This window comes from Suillus plorans (genome assembly GCF_016647745.1).
Source record: "Suillus plorans strain S12 chromosome Unknown HD556scaffold_8, whole genome shotgun sequence".
NCBI lineage: Eukaryota > Fungi > Basidiomycota > Agaricomycetes > Boletales > Suillaceae > Suillus > Suillus plorans.
Window position 1 is genome coordinate 311,387 of NW_024537392.1, and position 21,444 is coordinate 332,830.

The 21,444-nt window shown below is 49.1% G+C and overlaps 11 protein-coding genes across 11 annotated transcripts; 5 read left to right on the forward strand and 6 right to left on the reverse strand.

Moving 5' to 3' along the window:
- Positions 1 to 1,241: 1,241 nt before the first annotated feature.
- HD556DRAFT_1213251 (limkain-b1-type NYN domain-containing protein) lies at positions 1,242 to 1,816 on the reverse strand (the record flags this gene model as incomplete). The annotated part of the gene is made up of 3 exons (XM_041296608.1): positions 1,242 to 1,429; positions 1,497 to 1,721; positions 1,777 to 1,816. Coding segments are annotated over 3 exons (453 nt in total), but the record flags the coding sequence as incomplete, so codon positions are not given.
- A 755-nt stretch (positions 1,817 to 2,571) lies between these two features.
- On the reverse strand, positions 2,572 to 4,030 carry HD556DRAFT_962555 (S-adenosyl-L-methionine-dependent methyltransferase). The gene is made up of 5 exons (XM_041312138.1): positions 3,804 to 4,030; positions 3,664 to 3,747; positions 3,400 to 3,613; positions 3,246 to 3,346; positions 2,572 to 3,195 (listed from the first exon to the last, which is right to left on the reverse strand). Exons 1-5 carry the CDS (start codon positions 3,869 to 3,871, stop codon positions 2,835 to 2,837), a joined length of 828 nt encoding a protein of 275 aa, XP_041164566.1. The 5' UTR covers positions 3,872 to 4,030; the 3' UTR covers positions 2,572 to 2,834.
- A 2,971-nt stretch (positions 4,031 to 7,001) lies between these two features.
- On the reverse strand, positions 7,002 to 7,577 carry HD556DRAFT_1229738 (limkain-b1-type NYN domain-containing protein; the record flags this gene model as incomplete). Its single annotated transcript, XM_041297301.1, has 3 exons — positions 7,002 to 7,210; positions 7,263 to 7,490; positions 7,538 to 7,577. Coding segments are annotated over 3 exons (477 nt in total), but the record flags the coding sequence as incomplete, so codon positions are not given.
- A 1,304-nt stretch (positions 7,578 to 8,881) lies between these two features.
- On the forward strand, positions 8,882 to 9,637 carry HD556DRAFT_1229829 (uncharacterized protein; the record flags this gene model as incomplete). Its single annotated transcript, XM_041297309.1, has 1 exon — positions 8,882 to 9,637. A coding segment is annotated over one exon (756 nt), but the record flags the coding sequence as incomplete, so codon positions are not given.
- A 2,126-nt stretch (positions 9,638 to 11,763) lies between these two features.
- On the forward strand, positions 11,764 to 13,141 carry HD556DRAFT_1230190 (uncharacterized protein; the record flags this gene model as incomplete). Its single annotated transcript, XM_041297328.1, has 5 exons — positions 11,764 to 11,842; positions 11,900 to 12,041; positions 12,089 to 12,641; positions 12,690 to 12,955; positions 13,006 to 13,141. Coding segments are annotated over 5 exons (1,176 nt in total), but the record flags the coding sequence as incomplete, so codon positions are not given.
- Positions 13,142 to 13,531: 390 nt separating this feature from the next.
- On the reverse strand, positions 13,532 to 14,393 carry HD556DRAFT_1286426 (uncharacterized protein). The gene is made up of 3 exons (XM_041299340.1): positions 14,246 to 14,393; positions 14,053 to 14,183; positions 13,532 to 13,997 (listed from the first exon to the last, which is right to left on the reverse strand). Exons 1-3 carry the CDS (start codon positions 14,286 to 14,288, stop codon positions 13,926 to 13,928), a joined length of 246 nt encoding a protein of 81 aa, XP_041164570.1. The 5' UTR covers positions 14,289 to 14,393; the 3' UTR covers positions 13,532 to 13,925.
- Positions 14,394 to 14,465: 72 nt separating this feature from the next.
- Positions 14,466 to 16,034, forward strand: HD556DRAFT_1340076 (UBC-like protein). Its single transcript, XM_041302061.1, has 8 exons — positions 14,466 to 14,642; positions 14,699 to 14,775; positions 14,848 to 14,859; positions 14,911 to 15,060; positions 15,114 to 15,135; positions 15,191 to 15,232; positions 15,284 to 15,386; positions 15,445 to 16,034. The coding sequence occupies exons 1-8, from the start codon at positions 14,615 to 14,617 to the stop codon at positions 15,770 to 15,772; spliced, it is 762 nt and encodes a 253-aa protein (XP_041164571.1). The 5' UTR covers positions 14,466 to 14,614; the 3' UTR covers positions 15,773 to 16,034.
- Positions 16,035 to 16,175: 141 nt separating this feature from the next.
- Positions 16,176 to 16,466, forward strand: HD556DRAFT_1200781 (uncharacterized protein; the record flags this gene model as incomplete). Its single annotated transcript, XM_041296383.1, has 1 exon — positions 16,176 to 16,466. A coding segment is annotated over one exon (291 nt), but the record flags the coding sequence as incomplete, so codon positions are not given.
- Positions 16,467 to 16,738: 272 nt separating this feature from the next.
- Positions 16,739 to 19,481, reverse strand: HD556DRAFT_962661 (Pre-mRNA splicing factor PRP21 like protein-domain-containing protein). The gene is made up of 5 exons (XM_041312139.1): positions 19,295 to 19,481; positions 18,934 to 19,240; positions 18,563 to 18,882; positions 18,088 to 18,513; positions 16,739 to 18,033 (listed from the first exon to the last, which is right to left on the reverse strand). The coding sequence occupies exons 1-5, from the start codon at positions 19,428 to 19,430 to the stop codon at positions 16,889 to 16,891; spliced, it is 2,334 nt and encodes a 777-aa protein (XP_041164573.1). The 5' UTR covers positions 19,431 to 19,481; the 3' UTR covers positions 16,739 to 16,888.
- Positions 19,482 to 19,552: 71 nt separating this feature from the next.
- HD556DRAFT_1340088 (mitochondrial 54S ribosomal protein YmL31) lies at positions 19,553 to 20,137 on the forward strand. Its single transcript, XM_041302062.1, has 4 exons — positions 19,553 to 19,626; positions 19,682 to 19,796; positions 19,852 to 19,971; positions 20,025 to 20,137. The coding sequence occupies exons 1-4, from the start codon at positions 19,577 to 19,579 to the stop codon at positions 20,055 to 20,057; spliced, it is 318 nt and encodes a 105-aa protein (XP_041164574.1). The 5' UTR covers positions 19,553 to 19,576; the 3' UTR covers positions 20,058 to 20,137.
- On the reverse strand, positions 20,117 to 21,217 carry HD556DRAFT_1438831 (U3-containing 90S pre-ribosomal complex subunit-domain containing protein; the record flags this gene model as incomplete). Its single annotated transcript, XM_041305883.1, has 5 exons — positions 20,117 to 20,295; positions 20,346 to 20,615; positions 20,665 to 20,739; positions 20,795 to 20,945; positions 21,002 to 21,217. The coding sequence occupies 5 exons, from the start codon at positions 21,215 to 21,217 to the stop codon at positions 20,117 to 20,119; spliced, it is 891 nt and encodes a 296-aa protein (XP_041164575.1).
- Positions 21,218 to 21,444: the final 227 nt, after the last annotated feature.

The window sequence follows — 21,444 nt, forward strand, 5'->3', positions numbered from 1 at the left end:
AGAAGCTGGTTGATCAACGGAAGGAATTTTGAGGGTGTAAGGCTTCGAATCTTATTTTCGATGGAATCGCGGTCGATGGGAGGCGCTCCACACCCTGAGGATTCGTCTTTATTATCAGTGATAACAGATGTTGCTTGTTGTGATCCGGTCTTAACGTTAGCCATTGTAACGTTGGAATCGGAGGCGATCGAGGACGAAGATGGTGTGAATGAAGATGGTGTCGATGGTGTCGATGGCGACGGTGTCGACGATGACGTCGGGGATATGGGAATTACAGAAGGTTCAGGGGTGAGCGGACAATCATTGACAAGAGCAGAGTTCGCAACCTGTGCGATATATGAAGGATCATCGACTTCGATTGAAAGCGGACTACTGATCGAGACATTTGCAAGCTCGTCGGTACTGTTGTTGTCTCCGTTTCTGTTATTATATCCAAGCGCATCCTTGATTGCCGCTTTGTCCGACATAACGATGCGATTATCCAACATGGCTGAGGTAGGGTCGACATCTATTGATTGTGGCAAGGGCACCGCAGCATGCACAGAGTCCTGGGGTGTGTTGCCGTACGAGACAGGGGTGCCTCCTGAAATGATACGAGTCTGAAACGGAGAGCCAAGAGGAGCGCTCTGTGGATTTAAATCATACGGGATGGTAGGAAATGGGGATAGTGGAGCGTTCCTCAAGTTCATGGTAGGAGTTAGGTCAGACTCTGCACCGTTATGGTTGCGTTCTAGTCCCGAGCTTGAGCTGGGGGTTGTGACAAAGGGATCGTAACTCGCATCCTGAATTTCATCAGCTATGCTGACGAAATCGTCTGTGAGACTATTATCTGAAAATTCTGAAAGTGTATCGTTCGTTTTGAGAGAGTGACCTAAGCCTCGGTCGACGTATGAGACCGTCTGCGTCGACTTTGTCGCGAATCTGGCCCGCGACGCTGCAGATCCGAATCTAGGAAGTACAGGTGTCACGGGGATTGTGCTACCGGCCTTCTTCGGCGTGCACGACGATGCAGGCTGAGCAGCATGACCTGAGTCCGTATTTCTTTCTATCGATGATGGCTGCTGCTGTGTATGGGCAGGCGGTGTGGGGAGGGAAGAGGAAAGGAGGGTGATAACAGGATCTTCATTCAAATCTCGTACTTCCCGCGACAACCGCTCGATGATATCCTCATCAAGATTACGATAAGGTTGCCGTACCGGTGATGTGTCGGCTTCTGTATGTTTTCCAAGAATAGCGAAATTCCAATCCACCACAACAGAAGCCTGAGACTCCAGGCTCTGTGGGATATTTGGCGCCGGAGGTACGATGAGAACGACATTATATCGTCGAAGGCGGAGAGTTGATACGGCATAGGCATAATCTCGGTCACCGGCTATCAGGATAATGGTGGCAGGCGGAGGATGGTCGTTGGAAAATGCAAGCATATCCACTAGTAACAAACGAAAGTTCATAGTGCATATAGTGCATGGTACAGACGCTAGTCACAAAATACACACCAAGAATCATCTTGTCCACGACGTCTTTCTTGCCGTTGTGGGGACAGTCGGTCATGGACACCCCAGAGGACTGGAGGTCGGAGCGAAATCCGACAGACTTGGGGGACTGTGAGGATACATCAAGGTATGCTTTGAACGATGTGACGTATCCGAAGACATGAGCAATTCGTCGAATGCCATTTACAATGGCATGTCCTTGCGAATTCAAGGGAGGGCTACAATTTTCTGACGGAAGATATACCCGATGAACTATCAGAGGCGACTATGCGTAGAAACTCACCATAATCCCAGAAAATAGCGACCTTACTATAGTTTGACATGAAATTCGCATTGGCGAAGGGGGGGGTATAAGTCGTGTACTCAGGCTGGCACGGGTACGTAGTCACTCAATTCCAGACTCGAGGAATCGAGGTGCCGTAAGTTTATAAACCCCTTCTATTTCGGAGGCGGTAATTTTGCGCCGCTCCTGGGCAGTGCGGCTCGCTCGAGGCTCGCTTGGCAGCGCTTGCAGATATCTGAAGGAGCAAATGCAAAATTGAACATTGAATTGTTGTTCTGCAAACAACGTCTCTACGGAGTATTCGAGTGTATCATTCTACCACGTCGCTGACTTGAAAGCAAAGTCCGACCAGCGCGGAGGCACCCACTGGTATCACATAGGTGTCAAGTCAATACTAAGTACTACAGTGACCCATAGGACGTAGAATGAAGGTGTATACACAGGTGCGGCGTTCGCTGGTGGTGCCATCTTGCAAAGGAAATGCGACGTGTGAGCGAGCTGTCCGTGCAGTTCTCACACGTGAGTGCCCTGGTCTAGTGGTTAATCGGTGAAAGACTGAGTGCAACCAACGTGCTAGTTGGTGGCTGCGTCTGATTCTATTCTTCAGTGTTCTGGCCGAAATCCTTGTTGTGATGATGCTCATACGAAAAATTTGGATGGATGTTATATTGCGTGGGAGGACCAATGACTTGGTCATTAGTTCTAATAAAAGCCTCAAAGATGAAAGCGCCTGACAAAAGAAGGAGTTGTCGGTCAGCGAATCAATGGAATTACAATAGGAAACTGAGCTACTTTGAAGCTTCCGATAACTTGGCCTGAAATTTGGTTTGCTCCTCGACTGCCATTAGCACAGTGCATATTGCCACAGTAGTCTAATACCTGATTTCAGCTGTACGAAATGTAGTCATAAGCTGGCGAAGAGCTTTGACTTCGGGATCCACACAAACATAGGTAGAATAATGGTCGTCGTAGCAAATTTCGAAATACCTGTAAGTGACATAGTCCCGGCCGGTGATCCTCTAAAGATCCACAAGCCCATAGACAACTACTCAACGGTTCTACTTCTTTCTTGATATCATCGTGTGAGCCGTATGTGGGTCCTGATACGTGCCCTGCTCCTTGTTGATCCAGACTTTACCATCTCCTCGCTCAAGAATACCTTTGATGCCCTCCGCTACCTTAGCCTTCTCATCTGGAGGGAGCATCGTAATGTAACTCCAACTGAGGGCGCGATCCGTGACAGTTTGGTCGGTGGCAAGACCATAATGAGCCCATTGTTTCTCTTCTTGGGGATGAAATAACGAGGTATACTCAGGGGTAGAGAACGCCTGCCTCAAGACATCGAGGCGAAATCGGGGACTACCATTCACACGGGCCTCAACACAGTGCTGGACTTGCGCAACCCAACCTGCAGCCTCACTGCAACGCTGTCAGAAGATTTGATGCAGGAGAGAATTACAACAGAGAACCTATCTGAAAGGTACCATGCAAATACAGCTGCCCCGCCCTTGTTCAAGATACGAGCGAACTCGGTGAAAGCTTTCCCATAGTCGAGACACCAATGGAATGCCTATATAACTGAGGAATGAGCATCTGCATCTAGTTGAGTCTAGAACCACTCGCCTGTGCGATTATAATGAGGTCTGCCCACCCATCTTCCACGCCGGTGTCGTCAAATGTCCCATTGACAACAGTACAGCGATTATCTTGAACAGACTTCGTCCAAAAATCACGCATGCCACCGCTTGGTTCGATAGCTCGCAGAGTGCCTATGCTCGACGACCATTCGGAGTGAGCCAACAAGGCACGGGTGAACATGCCTGTCCCTGCCCCAATCCTGAAAGCTAATTGAGGGGAGAAAGTATAGGAGTAATGCATTTAACTCACTCAACGATTTTCAATGGTATGGTGCTCTTGGGTACCTGGCTGAAAACATAAGAAAGACCATCGGCTGGGTACATGGGGCGAACCCTAGATGCCAAATCAACAGAATTAACGCATGCGGACCGCGCAAATAGTTCACCTACCGATCATATAATGCATTCGTCCCAGTCGCGAAGCCTGCCTGTGCGTTAGGATGCACACTTGTCGTCATGGTGCAGGTGAGTCTTAACCCAGACGTAAAAGATGCAAAAACGAATGATAGGGCTTGACTCTTCTTATACGAGGTAAAAGCCGGATCCTCAAAGTTAGTTCCACTGGGCCACTGGCCTTACGTGCAACCCATTCGCCCGAACAGCTGTAGGCTATGGCACGGTTATCTACATTTTTTATGTAAATATTAGCCAGTCGCATGAATTATGATAATCGGTACTGCACCCTATCAACTCCATCGGAGAGTGTTCGTCGATAGAGAGGACGAGCTCGAAATCAGCCCATTTTTCAGGTAGGTCTTGACTCAAAGTCACGGTTAACACCCACAATTTACTACAAGTGCTTAGTCATTGCATGCACTTTGTCTGAAGGTTTGATCAGGTCCAGAGGAGTCTCTAGCCTGCTCTTCATTGATTTATTTCACTGCCTCGTTGTTATGGATTACGATGGCATCAAATAAACAGGGCCAGTGGTAGACTGTAACGAAGGATGTCATAAGTATTGGGAAGCACACAAAGGAGCTGCTCGAAATTTTGGTCAGTGACGGGTGGGTCGCAATGAAAGTTTCTCGACGACTTTTCTGGGGATAATACTTGGATACTACTCTCTGTCATGCTGTTTGGTAACCTGCGGTCCTGCACGTCGTGTCATATGGGCATCTTCAATCCATTCCACGACATACCGTTTCGAAGACAACACGGACCCTTCCATCCTCTCTCAAAGATCTTGCGTTTTCTGCGCGTCTTGAGCGAATTGCACAACATCTGCGGAACTTTACGGTTTCCGCGTGGTATCACTGGTTGAACTTGCGTGAACTGGGAATATCATGAATCCCAGTCAAGTTCCGAATCACGTCCCGTCAGCGAGGATACCTCACAATCACTCTCGACATAGATGACCTGTTGCCCGTCCAATACATTTATTTCGATGAATGGGTCAATGACTAGAATGGCTGTCGCAGAATAGTGAGCATTGATTTTCTCTGCCCGATAAGCCCATCAAGTCGTACTAAGTTGACACGCTCTCCTGACAGAATCCCAAATGCTGAAATACTGCTCAAAGATGTTGCATGGGCGCCGCTGAAAGAGCAAGGAACCACAAGGATAGGTGTCTCAGATCTTGTCGAGGGACGAGGGCGTCACTTATGTGTTGACTTCGTGTTAATGAAATACAGCCCTCTGTTAGGGAACGCTTGATTCCCGATATCCGATATACACTTCGTACAACAAGTAACAAACTCGAACCGTAACGTACATAAACAACAAACCAAACTAATAAGAACGCTTTCCATTCAACACATCACGGTGAAGCCTCGCCCACGCGGAACCACCATGTCCTCCACATTCCACAACACCGGCGTGCACAGCTTGAGCCAGATATTCTTTCAGGCTGGATGTGCCAGCTTGAGAATATGCCGCGAGTCCAAGCCCTTGACCAACTACTGAACGAACAGGCTTGGGTACCCCATCCGTGTGAAACTTCGCCAGACAGGTAATGAGCGGCCGGAAGCAAAGCGGAATCGGCACAATTGCCCTGAAAGGTTCAGCGTTTGGGTTCAGTGGGGGTGGTTTGGTGGTTCCTGGCGTCGGTGGTGGCATAACTGATGGAGATGGAGATGGAGTCGGACTTGGCGTCTTGGTATGAGGAATGTTGTCCTGTGGCGTAGGAGAGTTGTTGTTGTGGACAGTCGATGGAGTGGATGATGACTGAGGTGTATCCAAGTCAATGTCCTGCCTAAACAAATTCGGATGTAGTGTTATCCATGCGTCGCCCTCCCGCCCACCAAGCTGGATAAGAGAAGCATGTTCTGCTAGTGCAGTGTATTGCGCGAACCTGGTCACTCCAGCGCTCAGGTACACATTCTTATGATGCTGCATCAACTCTGCAGCAATTATGGACCTTGATGGTTTCATTTCCCCTTTTGACCTCGCCAGCAAAAGCCGATTCATCAGGGGGAGGAACTTCAAAGGTGTATTGCGTCGAATCTTATCTTCCACGGACTCGATAGGAGGCGTTTGACACGCAGAAGGATTATCTTCGTTATCACTGATAACAGATGATGCTTGTTGTGAGTCAACGTCAACGTTAGACGTGCTCACATCAGAATCGGAGGCAGTCAGAGCCGGCGAAGACGGTGTCGACGAAGACATGGTGATTACAGAATGTGGAGGGGTAAAGGGACTCGGAGGATCAAACAGAGGGTTCGTAACGTCGACCGTAGTCCAAATTGGACTGTCAGCCGAGGCATCAAACTCGCTAGTGCTGCTGTCATCTCCGTCTTCGTCATCAATTCCAAAGGCGTCCTGGAGTGCCGCTTTGTCCGACGCGACGGCATGATCATCCAACATGGCTGAGGTAAGGTCGATGTTGGTTGAGCTCGGTGCAGTAATGTCATCACTCCGCCCCCGTGAGGATATAGGTGACAATGGCACTGCAGGAGGCACCGCGTCCTGGGGTTTGCCGTCGTATGAGATGGGGGTGCCCCCTGAGATGGTACGGGTGTGTGATAAAGGGGGGAGGGGAGTGTTCTTCGAATTAACATTGCACGTGACAGCGGGCGGTGGAGATAGTGGGAAGTTACTTGAGCCTGTGGCCGGTAGTGGGCCAGACTCTGCGCTGTTCTGATTGTGTTCCAGACCGGTAAAGGTTCTGGAAAAAGGATCTTGAGTCGCATCCTGAATCTCGTTGGCGTAGCTGACGAAACTGTCTGCGAGACTTTCATTTGAAAGTGCTTTGTGCTCTTTGAGAGGGGAGCCCGAGCCTTGTTCGAGGTCTGAGACACTTTGTGTCGACTGTGTCGCGGATCTAGTCCGCGACGCCACAGACCCGAATCTAGAACGTACAGGCGTCTCATGGATTTTGCTAGGAACCTTCTTCGGCGTCAACGTCGAGGCAGGTTGAGTAGCATCACCTGGAGCTGTGTCTGAACTCTGTTCAAATACTGACGGCTGTAGCAGCTCTGCTGCACTGACACGCCGTGTATGGGCCGATGCTGTGGGAAGATTCGAAGAAAGAAGAGTGACAGCAGGATCTTCGTTCGAATCGCAAATTTCGCGTGATAACCGCTCTACGATATCTTCGTCAAGGTTGGGATAAGGTTGCCGCACTGGTGCTGTATCGGCTTCTGTGCGCTTTCCAAGAACAGCGAAATTCCAGTCCACCACTACAGAGGCCTGAGACTCCAGGCTCTGGGGAATATTTGGGGCTGGAGGTACGACGAGGACGACATTATACTGTCGAAGGCGGAGGGTTGATATGGCATAAGCGTAATCTCGGTCACCGGCTATCAGAACAACGGTGGCAGGTGAGGGATTATCGACAGCAAATGTGATCATATCCACTAAAAAATGAAGTTCATAGTGCAGACTACGGGCGCCTTGCGGAATACACACCAAGAATCATCTTGTCCACGACTTCCTTCTTGCCATTGTGGGGGCAGTCAATTATGGACACGCCAGAGGACTGAAGGTCGGAGCGAAACCCGACAGACTTCTGGGAGGACTGCGAGGACATGTCAAAGTATGCTTTGAACGATATTACGTATCCAAAGACATGAGCAATTCGTCGAATGCCATTTACAATGGCATGTCCTTGAGAATTCAAGGGAGGGCTACAATTTTCTGACAGAAGACATGAGCTATGGTAGGCAGTTGTATAGAAAGCTTACCATAGTCCCAGAAAATAGCGACCTTTCTATTGTTTGACATGAGACTCTCATTTGGGAGGGGGAATAAGTGAGGTGTCTCGTGAACTCAGGAGCCCTTAATTTGTACTGGACCAGGCATGCCGTTAAGTGGACTGCCTTCCATTTTGGGGGTTACACAGCCTAGTGGGCGTGTTGCACCGCACTCATCTGCACAGTCACAAGGATGTTTACCTCGATGCTGCAAATGCGACTTGAAAATCTGTTCTACACCTACCTTGGACGCACTTGCTGTTGTGCCGCTGTAATAAAAACGGAGAAAAACAAAGTCCGACGAGTGCGCGCTGCTGTGCGTAGTTACGAGAAACTAACCCCCGAATTGTATTATCTGTTCCGGCGTCAAAATAGAATAGCCCAGTGACCTACAGCCGTGTGAGTGTGGCCTCCACCCGGCTCTCGCTACAGTCCCCCTAGCAAGCGAATGTTATGTAAAAGGTGTGGAAAACACGTGTGAGTCGTGCTGTAGAATCACCAAGTCGTGGCATGGTGCATGAATTGTTAGGCACGGGGAACTACAGATAGAAGTAGGATGAGCATTTGGAGTGTCTAGCGAAATGGTAATTTATCGACGATCTAGCTAGCAGACTCGGGTTGGGTACACATCGAATACGAGCACTTACTGCAGTTTGCATCCAGCTTGGCGTTCGCTAGAATTTCACCTCTTGTGACACCACACCCTAGAAGCTCCACAGCACGCACTGAAAGGAGATATGATATCAGTGACAACAAAAGTTGAGCCCCAACATTCTACAATTCACCAACGTTGGAATAGCCGAAGGCTGAAGACGTTGCCATCCGAGACGTGGGTTTATGCCATCGGCTGTGGAGGGAAAATGTCAATGATTGACAGGAGATATATAATATGATATCCCCATGGATTGCTAGGTTGCAACTTTATCTTCAATACCTTCGCCTCCATCATCAAGTCCAACTTGAAGGACATCACCCCACCGAGCCAATCATCCAATCAAGATATGCCAGGCTAGCCCTGTCTGGTTCATGTGCATGAGGAGGGCAGAATCATGTGCAATGATAAATAATGCGGCCGAGATATGCGGAATTAAGTCTGCTGCAAGAACACTCCAAAGAGATTCTTAGAAGCCCAGACCAGTGGTGTTTTGCTTCTACTTCGCGATCACATGCATCGACGCGTACGCGTAGATTCCCACGGTGTTTGTTGACTATTCACTTTGTTCATTACCACAACCGAGATACTCTCGCCGACGACCCTAACGACCAGCTCACTATCGAGCTCAACGTTCACGACAGCGACGACATCAGGTGGTGAACCATATAATAGCGCTCACAATGAGCGCACATATAAATTCCACAGCGTCACCACAATCGCTCCTTTCCAACTCGTCTGATCCTGTTCAATCATCCATACGTCGCAATTCTGCCATGGGCTGGAACAAGTCTTCTTCACCGATTGCTAACACAGGCACTACACCTCTTCGAATTTCAAAGCGTGATAGCTCTAAACCAGCCTTTCCCCTTGTCGCCCGTCGATCCTCGTCCAGTTACAGACATCTCAGAAACAACAATCTTGTTTCCAAATCTCCTTTCAAGTCTTCAATTCCAACGCCATCCAGACCTTCTACTTCTCCAATTAGCAATATCCCTCTCCCTAAACCCCCGCAGCGTAGGGTCAGTGGCGAGAAGCGTCCCCGCCCCGACTCCATGCATGACCAAGCTGAAAACGAGCGTCCATTTGCCCTCAAGCGGGAGCGCCGCCAGTCGAAAGTCTACCAGGGACTCGCAGAGAAGGAGCCTGTCACAAAGAGCCCATTCAAACGTCCTACTGGCGCTCGGGAAGAAACTCCACCCCCAGTACCTTCCAAGTCCATCCCTATCCCACCAATTCCAGAGCCTTCTGATACTAGGAGTGCAAATCCACCAAAGGCGGCTACACCCACCCGTCCATCGCTCGTTACCAAACGCCTCCATGGTCCTCGAACTGCTGACCAGCCCTCCCTTGAACGTAGGCGCCGGAGACGAAAAACCGTAACATGGGATGAGCGTTGCGATGTCCTTGAGTTTGACCGCGAGGAAGGGGAAAATGATCCCTTTCATTCGGATGAAGATGACTATGGTACCCCTGATTCTGATCACCGCGACCAGGCGGCCGCAATATTTGGCTCCCTTCCTTCTGAGTTCGTAGAGTTAGTAGACCCTCCTCCGAGCCTCCCGTCATATATCAGTCCGCCAACCGTCCGTCCGGCTGTTGATGTCCTGGAATTGGACTGTGAGGAAGGCCGGCATGATACCTTCTATTCCGAGGAAGATGACCATCGCAGCCCTGGTCAAAGCGAGCAGCCAGCCACAGTATTCGATCCAATTCCCTCTGCGCTCTTGGAGTTCGTAGGCTCCCCTCAGAACCCCCCTTCACCCATCGTTCCCCCAGCCGTCCGTCGGGATTCACCTGCCCTACGCCAAGGCTCTCCGCTCTGCGAGTCCGCGAGCTCGCCTAACCTTTCCATCGATAGCAGCGCAGGACGCTCCCCAAGGACTCGCATCAGCAGAGAGGATATCCAAACACGTCTCATGCGAAAACGCAGCTCGGATAGTCCTATGACGTCGGGCAGTATATCTCAGCAAGACGCAGATGCACAACTCCAAAAACAAACCGAGTCTCATGGCAACGACGTTGCCGATGTAGAAGTTGAAGTTGAAGAGCAGGAGGAACACGTCGAGTCGGTGTCGGTGATGATGGATATTAGTACCGAGCTCGCAACTGTCCAAGCTGGAGAGCGAGGGTCACCGAGTCCCAACGCTATGACGCTGAGGGGCCCAACTCAACTTATTTCCCAGCCGCCTACGAACATTCTTTCATCTCCTGACACGACGTATGACATTTCAAACAGCTTTGATCTTAGTGCAGGTCTTGGTGACTCCATGAGCTCTGCCCTCGACAAGGTCATGCAGATGCGCCCCACGCGCAAGCGCAGTACGGACAGTCCTTTGGTGCTGGGTGGTGTGGCTGAGCAAGCTGCTGATGCAAAGCCTCCCCAACAAATTGCATCCTGTGACTTTCTCCAGGAGGACAGCATCATCAGTGATGCAGAGACCGAAGAAGATAAAGAACAGGAGAAACCCGTGGAGTCAATGTCGGTGATGACGGATATTAGCGCCGAGCTTGCAACTATCCAAACTGCAGAGAAATGCACGCTTAACTCTGCGGCTGTTGCACTAAGTCAGCAGGGGTCCCCGAATCCTGCCGTTACAAGGAGCTCCCTCGACCTTCTTGCTCCACCACCTACGAACATCGGGCTGTCTGTTGATGTGAGTTTCGAGCTTAACAGCAGCCTCGGTCTTAGTCCAGGTCTCGGAGATTCTGTGAACTCCGTCCAGTTCAGCGAGATGCGCTCGGCACTCGACAGACTCATGGATGATGTCAAAGGCACAGCGAGTGGGAACCAAAGCCCGAGAAGGCCCACGCACATGCGCGTCGAGTCAGTCACTGAGGGCATCAGAGCAGGCCAATTCGACAACAGCTTTGGTACGGGCGATGATTCTATGCGCACGGATACGGACTTCGATGCGTCGATGTCCATGGACAGCCTTGTGGTACAACCGCGGGCGGCACCATTGCAGCGCGCGGCGACAGACTCGATAGTGTACACCGCCCCAGCGTTCAGCAGCCCCGTGGTGGCAGAGGAGCAACAGTTGCAGACGAAGCATGCGATACGTGAGAGAGAGGAGCTTATTCTCGAGAAGCGTCGGGCGGCACGAAGACGAGATGACGATGAATCACTGGGATATTATACCCCGCCCCGTGCAGCTCCCGCTGGCAGACCTTCACGTCGGCGGAGTCAGAGTACTGGTGACGCTGGTGCCCCGGCGAAAAGTGATATGCTTCTTGACCTCGGCATCTCTGACAGTGAAGGCGACCTTCTAGCTGACAGCATCTCGAAAGAGTTGAAGAAACTTGACCCTGAACATAGGAAAGGGGTGAGCTAATTGGTTTTTTGTTGCATGTTAAGGTGCTCACGTTGATCTGTACGCAGAAATATCGTATCCGAGAGCATGAGGCGATTTTTGCGTCCGCCGATACAGAGCAGGTCTCTCATATGTCACTTGCTGGTGACGTGAATGGTGGAAAGGCATGGAAAGCCGTCCGACGACCATCGGATATGGTAATTGATTTTTTGCCTCTTCCTCAATTGATTCCAATATTTTTAATGTTCTAGAATGAATATTCCAAGCAAATTAAGGAATATAGGTCAATGGAAAAGCCTGGCAAGGCGCATGGCAAAGTGTTTGTCAGAGGTCAGTAAAATTATATTACCCTTGAAAGCTATAGCTCATCAGATTATTGATATGCAGTCGTTGGTGTTCGCGGCTTGCAAGTGCCTATACCCCAGCAAGCCACAGCTCTTACATGTACTTTGAACAACGGAATACATTTTGTTACTACTCCAGAAACCCGTCTATCCAGAGATTCGCGCATCGATCAAGAGTTTGAGCTGTAAGTTTGTCGCTATCAATTTGTAGATTGTGCTAATCCCGCGACAGTATCGAGCACAACAAGTTAGAGTTCACTCTAACCCTCAAGGTGCGCCGTGATGCACATATCACTGCCCAATCACAGGCTCTTGTGCCACCGCCTGCGCCACGTGTGCAGCCCCCAGCAGCCGCACCCAAGTCTAGGGGTGGCATGCTCAGCTTCTTCTCGTCATCACCTAAAAAGCAGCCTCGTGCGACTCCACCCCCTCCACCTGCCCCTCCTTATAAACTCCCAGATAATCTCGCACGGTATCTCAAGCAGGATGGAACCCTCGCACGTGCATTGATTTCATTCAAAGATGTGGCTGCGAGATGCGATACTCGGCTATTCGAGACTAGTTATCCACTAATCGGACAGCGCATCGAAGCTTCCGGGGGTCCAACTACCATGGAATTGGGAGAGATCGTATTGCAGATGTTTAGACTTCCACCTCTACCTGGCGTTTTGAGCAATCAGCTTCCACAGAGTCTTGAAGACTGTCATCGGGGTTTAAGACACGTCGCCTGGCATAAAGTCACGTACTTTGAGGGTACACTAACGCAGCATGGAGGGGATTGCATGGTACGCGATTTTTACCACCTACTGAACGGTCACTTAGTTTCACTGCAGACATGGCGGCGGCGACGTCTTCGGGTGATTGGCGCGAATCTTGTTGCATTTAACGATGTCACCAAGAAGGCAACGGCGACCATCAACCTCAAGAAAGCCATCGCAGTTGAGGACAACCAAGATACGCGTACGGACGCTCTCAGTCCTGCTCGGTCAGTAAATGATTACGACGGGATGATCACAGTCGAGCGTTCCTTCCGTCTCGTATTTCCTGGAAATCAAGAAATATTTTTCTTCGCAGACTCGGATGATGAGAAGGCGAAGTGGTATGTCCAACCTCGTTCATACACGCCATCCGGCTTACATATTTTTCCAGGCTTGATGTATTCCGTGCACTTGTCGGGCACATCCCACCGAATCCATTATGGGCAGAGTTAATATGGCAACGGCAGCAAGACATGGCGAAACAGCCCTCTACTCAAATGTCTTCTTCGAAGACAGGTCCCCGATAGTATTTCCCTTTTATTTTGGCATTTTTCGTCTAGCGTAGTTCTCGTTCGTCATCTTGTTCGTCATCTCGTTTTTCTTTCTGTTTTTCCTTTTCTTGCGATTTTGTTTTCTGTATTATGCTACATTAACGTCGTAGTTAGTCGCATTTGCATGCATATGCTTTCTATGTAACAGTAACTTATGCACATAAAGTACAGACATTATAGTCTTGCTTCTTGGACTTGACTGGCTCGTGAATGCTTTCATGTTACTAAGTGACATTGGTGCACTGCGGACCAACCCTCAGACGTACACATTATCCTGGCCGCCGGCTGTCAGGGGATGATCGAAAGCGAACGTAAACACACACAATACCACACAGTTCATGATATTGCGGAATGCTAAATATGTTGTGCATGACGGTTTTCCTGCTGTTGTGTGGAGTTCAGAACGGAACCTGACAGATCTATGCTTTGGCCTTGAACACTCTCACGTGAACCCCAGAGGACTGGATTTCAGGGCGAAACACGACAGATGTATGCATTGGGCGCTCATACCGTCCAAAGATACGGACAATTTGTCGAATGCCATTTCAAAACAAGACCCTGCAAATTCAAGAGGAAGCTAGGGTTTTCTAGTTGGAGAAATCCAACACGTTCCTGAAATCAGCACAACGGGAACGCAGAGCGGAAAATGCATGTCATGATCTGACGTATGACGCTTCAGAATGACATTGAATGAAAGCCAGGCATTGCTGAAACTCGTGAAGCTGTGTGCGATGCAAGGGGAACTGCATATCATATAAGACTATTTGGAGTTTCTGCCCAGTCTAGCGAGGTGGTAATTTATCGAAGATCTAGGTTGTTTACCGCGGACAGGCTGCAAGGCGACGCAGTGAACACATTATACACTGGATACGGATGTCCAGACTTACTGCTGTGCGCATGCATTGAAACAAAGTCTCGGCTGCCGCTTGACAGTGATTGCTGGATAGCATGTCGCCTGTTGCTGCCCAGCACCCTAGCATATTTGAGAGCTCCACTGCACAGACATTCGGGGGTAAGTCTACGCGTGGGCCGTGGCATTAGTTAAATGACCTGCGCAGAAAGGATAATTTTGGGACTCACTTTTCCGAGGTCTGACCTTAACCTTGGCAATGTGTACCGTCATTTTTTCTGTAGAATAGCAACCTAGTACTCGACCCACGCTACGGTAGAACCCAGATGTAAGTTTGCGCGAAAGCAGAATAAGGCTCGTCGTGACCAGGACTTAAACTTAACGCCTGAAAATTCAATCCACGTGACCTCAGTAGTCAGACGTGATGCCGTTACGGCGTCAATAGCCGTGGCACCCCTCCACGTTTACAATCATCTCGAAGGATTTCCACTACTTCTAACTTCAAGTAGCAGCCCGTTTGATCCTCGGTATATAGTCTGTAAACTTCAAGTCCGTACCATATTCTCGCTACAGCTGAAGCTTGAAGCACCGAGGCGCCGATGCCTGCACTCAACAAGAACAATTCCGGTGCGCCAACACTAGTCTGCTTACTCTGGCTGTAGATTGACCTGTCACCCACATAGCTGTGAAGCGGATAATGCAAGAGGCCAGGGAACTCGCAAACGATCCCTGCACCGATTACCATGCAGTTCCTCTCGAGGTGCGTGCTCCTAACACGCACGAGTCTCTTATCACCGCCGACACATGCTTGTTCGGACTCCGCAAACCATAGGATGATATCTTTGTATGTAACGCTTACCGATAGTGCGTTGACGTATCGAATGACAGATTATAGGAATGGCATTGTACACTTCGTGGCCCCGCTGGTACAGAATTTGAAGGTGGTCTGTATCATTTCCGGATAGTTCTTCCAGCAGAATACCCCTTCCGACCGCCTTCTCTAATGATGCTTACGCCCAATGGACGGTTCGATCTAAATACCAAGGTACGCCCCTTGCCAATCAGATGTTAGAATTACGTCGAGCTTCTGTGGATCAGATATGCATCAGCTTTACAAACTGTTGGTTACTCCTGCAGTATTGTGGAGTCAATTAACTAATGTCTGTTGTACCTAGACCATGAAGAGGAATGGCAGCCTGCATGGGGTGTTCGCACAGGTAATTCTCTACGCTTTCGTTCGGCATTAGTGTGCCTGAACTTTTTCATAGCCATAATTGGACTCCAAGGATTTTTCCCTCTGAAGGGTCAGGCAGCTACCGGTGTTGGTTCTGTCGAATATCCCCTATCGGAACGCAAGCGTCTGGCACAATTGTAAGCCTCGGCCTAGTTTGTACTAAATAAATCTAACGTAACCCATTAACCCATTAAGGTCACGGGAGTGGGTTTGCCCACAATGTAATCAGTGTAATCTAGAGCATCTCCCTGATCCCAAGGAGGGGCCGTCTAAGAATGCAAACGTATTGTCTCCGCCGTCAGGTCTACCTGCCGACACCGCGGACGTCGAAGTTGTTCAAGACAGCTCGACGGCCACTGTTGTCCGTCAGTCCGATAGGATTGAAGAAGAGCGACAAGTGCACATGCATGGAACTGCGGAACTCGTACATCGTAGTTCACACCGGCCTCCGCTAATTCTCGATACCGCGATTTGTGTACTACTTGTTTTGGTTCTAGCGTTACTCTGTCGTCGAGTTTTGTGATCTTAGGTATGACGCGCTAGTAATTTATTTCGTATTCGGAACTTTGTTAGTGTACGTTCTAGATGGATTTCCTGACGCATGTTAACCGGGTTTCATTTCTAAGTATTTTCCGAGGATTCGATCATTATGTTAACACAGATTTGTCATCGACCCTAGCTGTGCGGGGATTCCCTGGGGAAGTGCTGCGTGCCGGCGACTTGTTCGTAGTTACGCCCTGAACTTAAATTATTTATAATAATCGAATATTAATCCTATATCTGGCTTGTACGTGATGATATTTATGAAGTGACCAGGCCCCCCTGGCTTTTAAAATCAAAGGAGACCAGGCGATTTCGTCTGCTACTGCGACTTGTTTCTTGACTCGTTCTCATCAAAAATGTCAGGCAGTTTCTCACCAAAAATGCGCAAGGGCAGGTCCGTATCGCTTCATCTCCCAAAGCAGTGCGATCCCACGCCAGTACCCCCATCCCTAACAAACTCACCGCACCTCTCGTCGCCGTACAGCGTATTTCGTCGGCAACCAGCTTTTCTGAAGACCCCCTCCCAAGAGGATGACGAGTGGTTACGAGACATGGTGCCCATGAACAGCGAGCAAGGCGCTTTTGAAGAAAACCTTCTGAGCGCATCGCAACCAGTCACGCCAGTCGTAGTAGCAGTCCAGAAGCAATGGGAGACATCACAGGAGGAGTCGTTCCGGGGTCGTGCTACGTTATCTCCGAGACCTAACATGCATCGTTCATGGTCGTCTCCTTCAACATCAACATCATCTGTCGTCGCTGTGTTACCCTCTGACTTGGACAGGGCCTACAGCGGGTAGTATAGGTCCAGCGTCATCGCGGACTTTACGGCATAATATTCATGACGATGTTCTCTTTATCTCTTTGGGTCTCAGGTTACATCGGGTTTCAGGTTTCTTTGGGTCTTGAGTTTCATCGGGTTTAACTTATTTTGTTATCGCGTCCATCAATCGCGCTGTAGTGCCTATTATTATTTCACGCTTGGTTGACTTTTACTTTATTTTATACACTCTTACTATATGTCTTGCATCGGTATCACATATGTCATCTCTTCATAGAATTACGCACCCTATGTTACAAAAAATAAATGTACAAACGATCACTTCTTCTTACCAGCAGTGATGCTAAGTACAACAAGATCATCCTCCTCCAAATTATGACTAGCAATAGTACTGTTGTTCGTCAGCATCTTACCCGCATACGATATTCGAACTTTGGAAAGAGGGAGATTGCTGCCAAGGACTTGATTTATCCGATCGCGCAGCGTTGAAACCAGCAAAGTTAGAGGAAGGTCTGTAACAGTGACCGTCTGGCCATTAAGTTTCCATTCCGGCTTAGACGGATCATTCGGAAGTTGCACGAAGAGGGATATGGTGTAGGGATGCATTGCAACCCAGTCTGCCTCAGGATACAAGGCACCACCCGGCAGTTTCGCAATTTTTTGCCGTTTGATAGCAGGCTGCTCTTCTAGTCCTTCCATCTCGTCTGCGCTGCGCACCACACCCGCGTGTGGCTGTGTTCCCACACCACCGGCCATCATTCCTGCCATACGAGAAGGATGCATCCCAGCGGCAGGAGGCTGGTAACCGAACGGCTGCGCAGAGTCGAGACCTTGATAGTGAAGAGGTGGGAGCATAACAGGCGGTGCTTGAGGTGGATATGCTGACGCCGGCTGCGGGCCAGATGAAATAGTAGCGGAAGAGTAAGAAGCTGACCCGGATGATTGCACAGGAGGGGCAGGTAATGATGCGTGAGGTGGAGGTAGACCCGTCATTGCAGGCGGAGGTGCTGACACAGGGCCAATTCCAGGGCCGATCGCATTGGAATCCTGAGGTCCAAGACCCTTTGCACGATGAATGGCAGCAATTTGCTCGTCGAAGTTGACATTGGTCGAATATTTGTCCATCGTAGACACTTTTGTTGCAGTGTGACCATCCCACACAACCTTCTCCCTCTCTTTCCGGCGTTCCTTCTCTTCTTCTTCCTCCTTCTTCCGCCTCTCCTCGTCAGCCTCAGCACCGAAAATGTCCACACGTGTACGGGCCAAGTTTTTGAGTGACGATACTACGTTTGCACCGCGCAGAAGCTCAGACGCCTGAGCTTTACGAGCTTCGATGTTGTCACGGTGAGACTTCCATTTGGGATCCAGTAGCTCAATACGCATGTGCTCATCAAGTTCGTCAACGGGAATCTGCTGTCCACAAATCGTGCACGTCGTGAGGGTAGCTCCCTTCTTAGCACCAACTGCAATATTCAAAGGTAAGTTGAGTATCAGAAAGACCAATGCTGACAACAAACGTTTTGGAACATAGTCTGTCCTAATCTTCATAGGTCCAGAAATGCTGGCACTTGCTTGCATCGCGCGGGCGCGCTCAAGTTCCCTCACTCTCTCCTCGTCCTCACTCTTCTTCCTTAGTTGCGCTTCATCGTCCTCATCATCGCTCTGTTCCATCGCAGCGTCCTCGTCTTCAACAGCCCCAATCCCAACACCGCTGACAGCTGCTGCCGCTTCGGCCTCTGCTGCTGCCTGTCTGGCCTTGTGAGCTTCTATCTCATCCGCAGTGTTTTCCATAATCATAGCAGCCATTCTCTTTTGAGCAAGCGTCATACTCTCCACTTCCTGCACACTCATTGGAGGAGGAAGCTCTGAATTTGCATCAGCAACCGTGAAATCGATCGTTTGAACGATTGCATAGTCATGCCAGTCGATCTCAGCAAATGCACCTAAAGCAAACGGTCGTAATTGATTGTCGAGGAGGGAAAAGTAACGTACGTTTCTCTGCCTCCTGGTCATCTCTTCTCTTCTTATCCTTCTCCCTTTTCAAGCGTTCCCAACGGGCGTATTTTTTGGACTGCTCTAACGTTGCCCCCTTTGCGCCTTCCTGCGCTCTGTTACTCAACTCCGCCAACATCTCCTTACTTGGATACAAAATTTTAAGATACTGTTCCACAAGACGGTTGAAGCAACCGAAGAGAGAATGAGTGGGTCGCAGGAAGTCGAACTGATAGTTCCTTCCCTCATTTTGCGAAAGTGTCGCCAAGAATGTCCGTCCGCGACGGGCGGTGAAAAGTGCAGTCAATTTCATGATATCTCTAGCATAAATCATTAGCCACATTCTTGTGGAACATAACCAGGCGACGCACAAGTCAATAGGGCTGACATTGGGCATGTCCATGGCGAAGTGCGGCTGAGGTGGTTCGACGCCAAGATCCTCTAGAATCATTGGTATTTCTTCTACCCCGTCCACCTTTTCCTTTTCTTGTGAAGTGTCATCCAGCTCCTCTCCAGCCTCTATCTTCTCCATGCGATGCCTATAGTAAGCATGATAAGGATCCGCGGGGTTGAGGAACGAAAACTTGGGATCCTGACGCTGGTTCTCGCGAATTTTATCCTCAAACTGAGGCGGGTTCGCAGAGCGAGCGACGAACAATGCTGTTCTGTCAATAACAGCTGCAAAGAAAACAAATCTCAGAACAACGCACGCAACATAATGAAAGACCCTACATTTGATTTCCGGAGGTGGCAGGATGAGTCCACTGGTAAACCTGAGTGAAGAATCCCGAATGCCATTCTCCATTTCGACATCACCATTAAAGGCGTGTCCGTTCATGGCAGGCATTATTTGTGTTTCTACCGCCATGGTTGTTGTCGACGTGAGCGACGTTAATGGATCCTTGGCTTGAAGTCGTCCATTCACTAAGTCTGATCGGAGTTCTAAATGATGCTGCTCGGCATCTGTCGGCAAATACCTCTTAAGCTACGGCGACCAACTGACTTGCATACAAAATGTTTGGTGCTTTCCGACCTACGTCGGTAAATCTAGGCGGTCTACTATGGTAAGCCGTGCAGCTCATTCAGCAACATTTTCTCATCATATCTGCTGCTGTTCAGGAAAACGCCATGGAAGTTGTCAATCACACGAAAAGCCAATGCGCGTGCTCGTCTGAAGAAAGTAGACGCAGTCATTGAAACGGTCAGAGCAAGTGGCATACAATGCGGTGCATTGGTGAGCTAGTCGACTTGCTTTCCCTGTGCCATATGGTTTAAATTTGTATTTTCAGGAGAAGGCACTACAGCTGCCTAAAGAGCACGAGATGGATCCCAAGGATAAATACACGGTGTTCAGTGCGACTTCACGAGGCTATCGAAAGGGCATTCACAAAGTGCCCAAATGGACTAGAGTGAGCTCATTATCATTAATTGCGCATGGTATATTGAAATATTCACTTATTAGCTCACACTAAGAGTCAACCCGAAGGGATTTTAAGTGATGCCTCTTTATATAGAATGCAGTATTGTACTTTTAACTTAATCCCATGGGATCGACTAGAAAAACACCAGTTGGATTTTTCCCTCTTGAATACCCTTGAGCACATTCGGCGCCCCCAGAACAGTTCGGAATACTTCGTCCCGAGTCTCTGGGATGTCCAACAAACTTCTTTTCTTTGTATCTCGATATGAGATATCCAGGATAATGTGTGTGAGCTGAGACACCAAAAGGGCGTCTGAGAAATATTGAGAGTGCGTTTATGTGCCAGGATAGTATCTAGCTCACCGGTTTCACATAGTAGTTTCCCGATTCTTCCAGGAGTTCCAACAGCAGAACCAATTTTTGACCTCTTGAGATAAGAAACGTGCTCTTCCAGTTTAAAGTGTCTCGCAAACAACTTTGCTACATCTGCACCCTTCTCACGGCGCAGCCTCTTATCTTTGAGAACTCTGGTCGCATCAGCAACTCGGAGTGCAGCTCCGGCTATGAACAGCAAGGTGGGAGCTCCAGCCACTTTGGATCTTTGTGACAGACGGGTGTGCAGTGTCGGAAGAACTACCATACATTAATGTACATTTGCAACATGTAAGATGAAAAGACATACCTTCGATAATGAACTCAACCAGATTATCTAATGTTCTCGATCCCGTCCATATCGCTGTATCCGCGATCGATGCTTCTGTCTAGTTGTTAAATTGAGATCATTCTTTGAGGACTAATGTAGTTGAGCTTACCGGGTATCAAGACGTCGCTGAGTTCTATCTCAGACATTGCAGGGAAAGCTTTGACCTGCATAGATGAGACATAGTCTGCGAGTTTGTGAGCAGGTTGCGCTGCCACTGAAAGAGGGTCGATAACCTCGACTGTTTCTGCTAACTTCCTCTTCTGCGAAAGATAATGATTGTGAGTGAAAGACCAATGATCTGATAGGTGACACAAACCTTGATCTTACGCTCCTTCTCCTTCTCCCTCCGTTTGCGTTTCTTTTCTGTCATTGATTTCTCCTTGATATAAACCTCCGCTTCCTCAGCATCTTCATCTGCACTAAGAAGACCACTTATATCATCGCCTGGACCATTATCCTCCTCACCAGAGGTAGCAACGAGTTCATCTGGTACGAAGTCATCGTCCAAGTCGTCACCTCGTTGACCATTCATGCTGCTGTGAGACAAGATGTAGCGGTGAGAACAATGCCGGGTAACAAGCTTTAGAAATGGTCCGAGAGCCAAGAAAACTTTTTGCTTCCGCGATCCGTGATATGATTGCCGGATGGTGCCGAAATACTAGTAGCCCTGTCTGCTATTGGCATATTACTTGTTGGCAGGCCATTAAATGTACGTTGAACTGAAACTTACAAGTTACCAGCGAGTCCATTGCCCAGGAC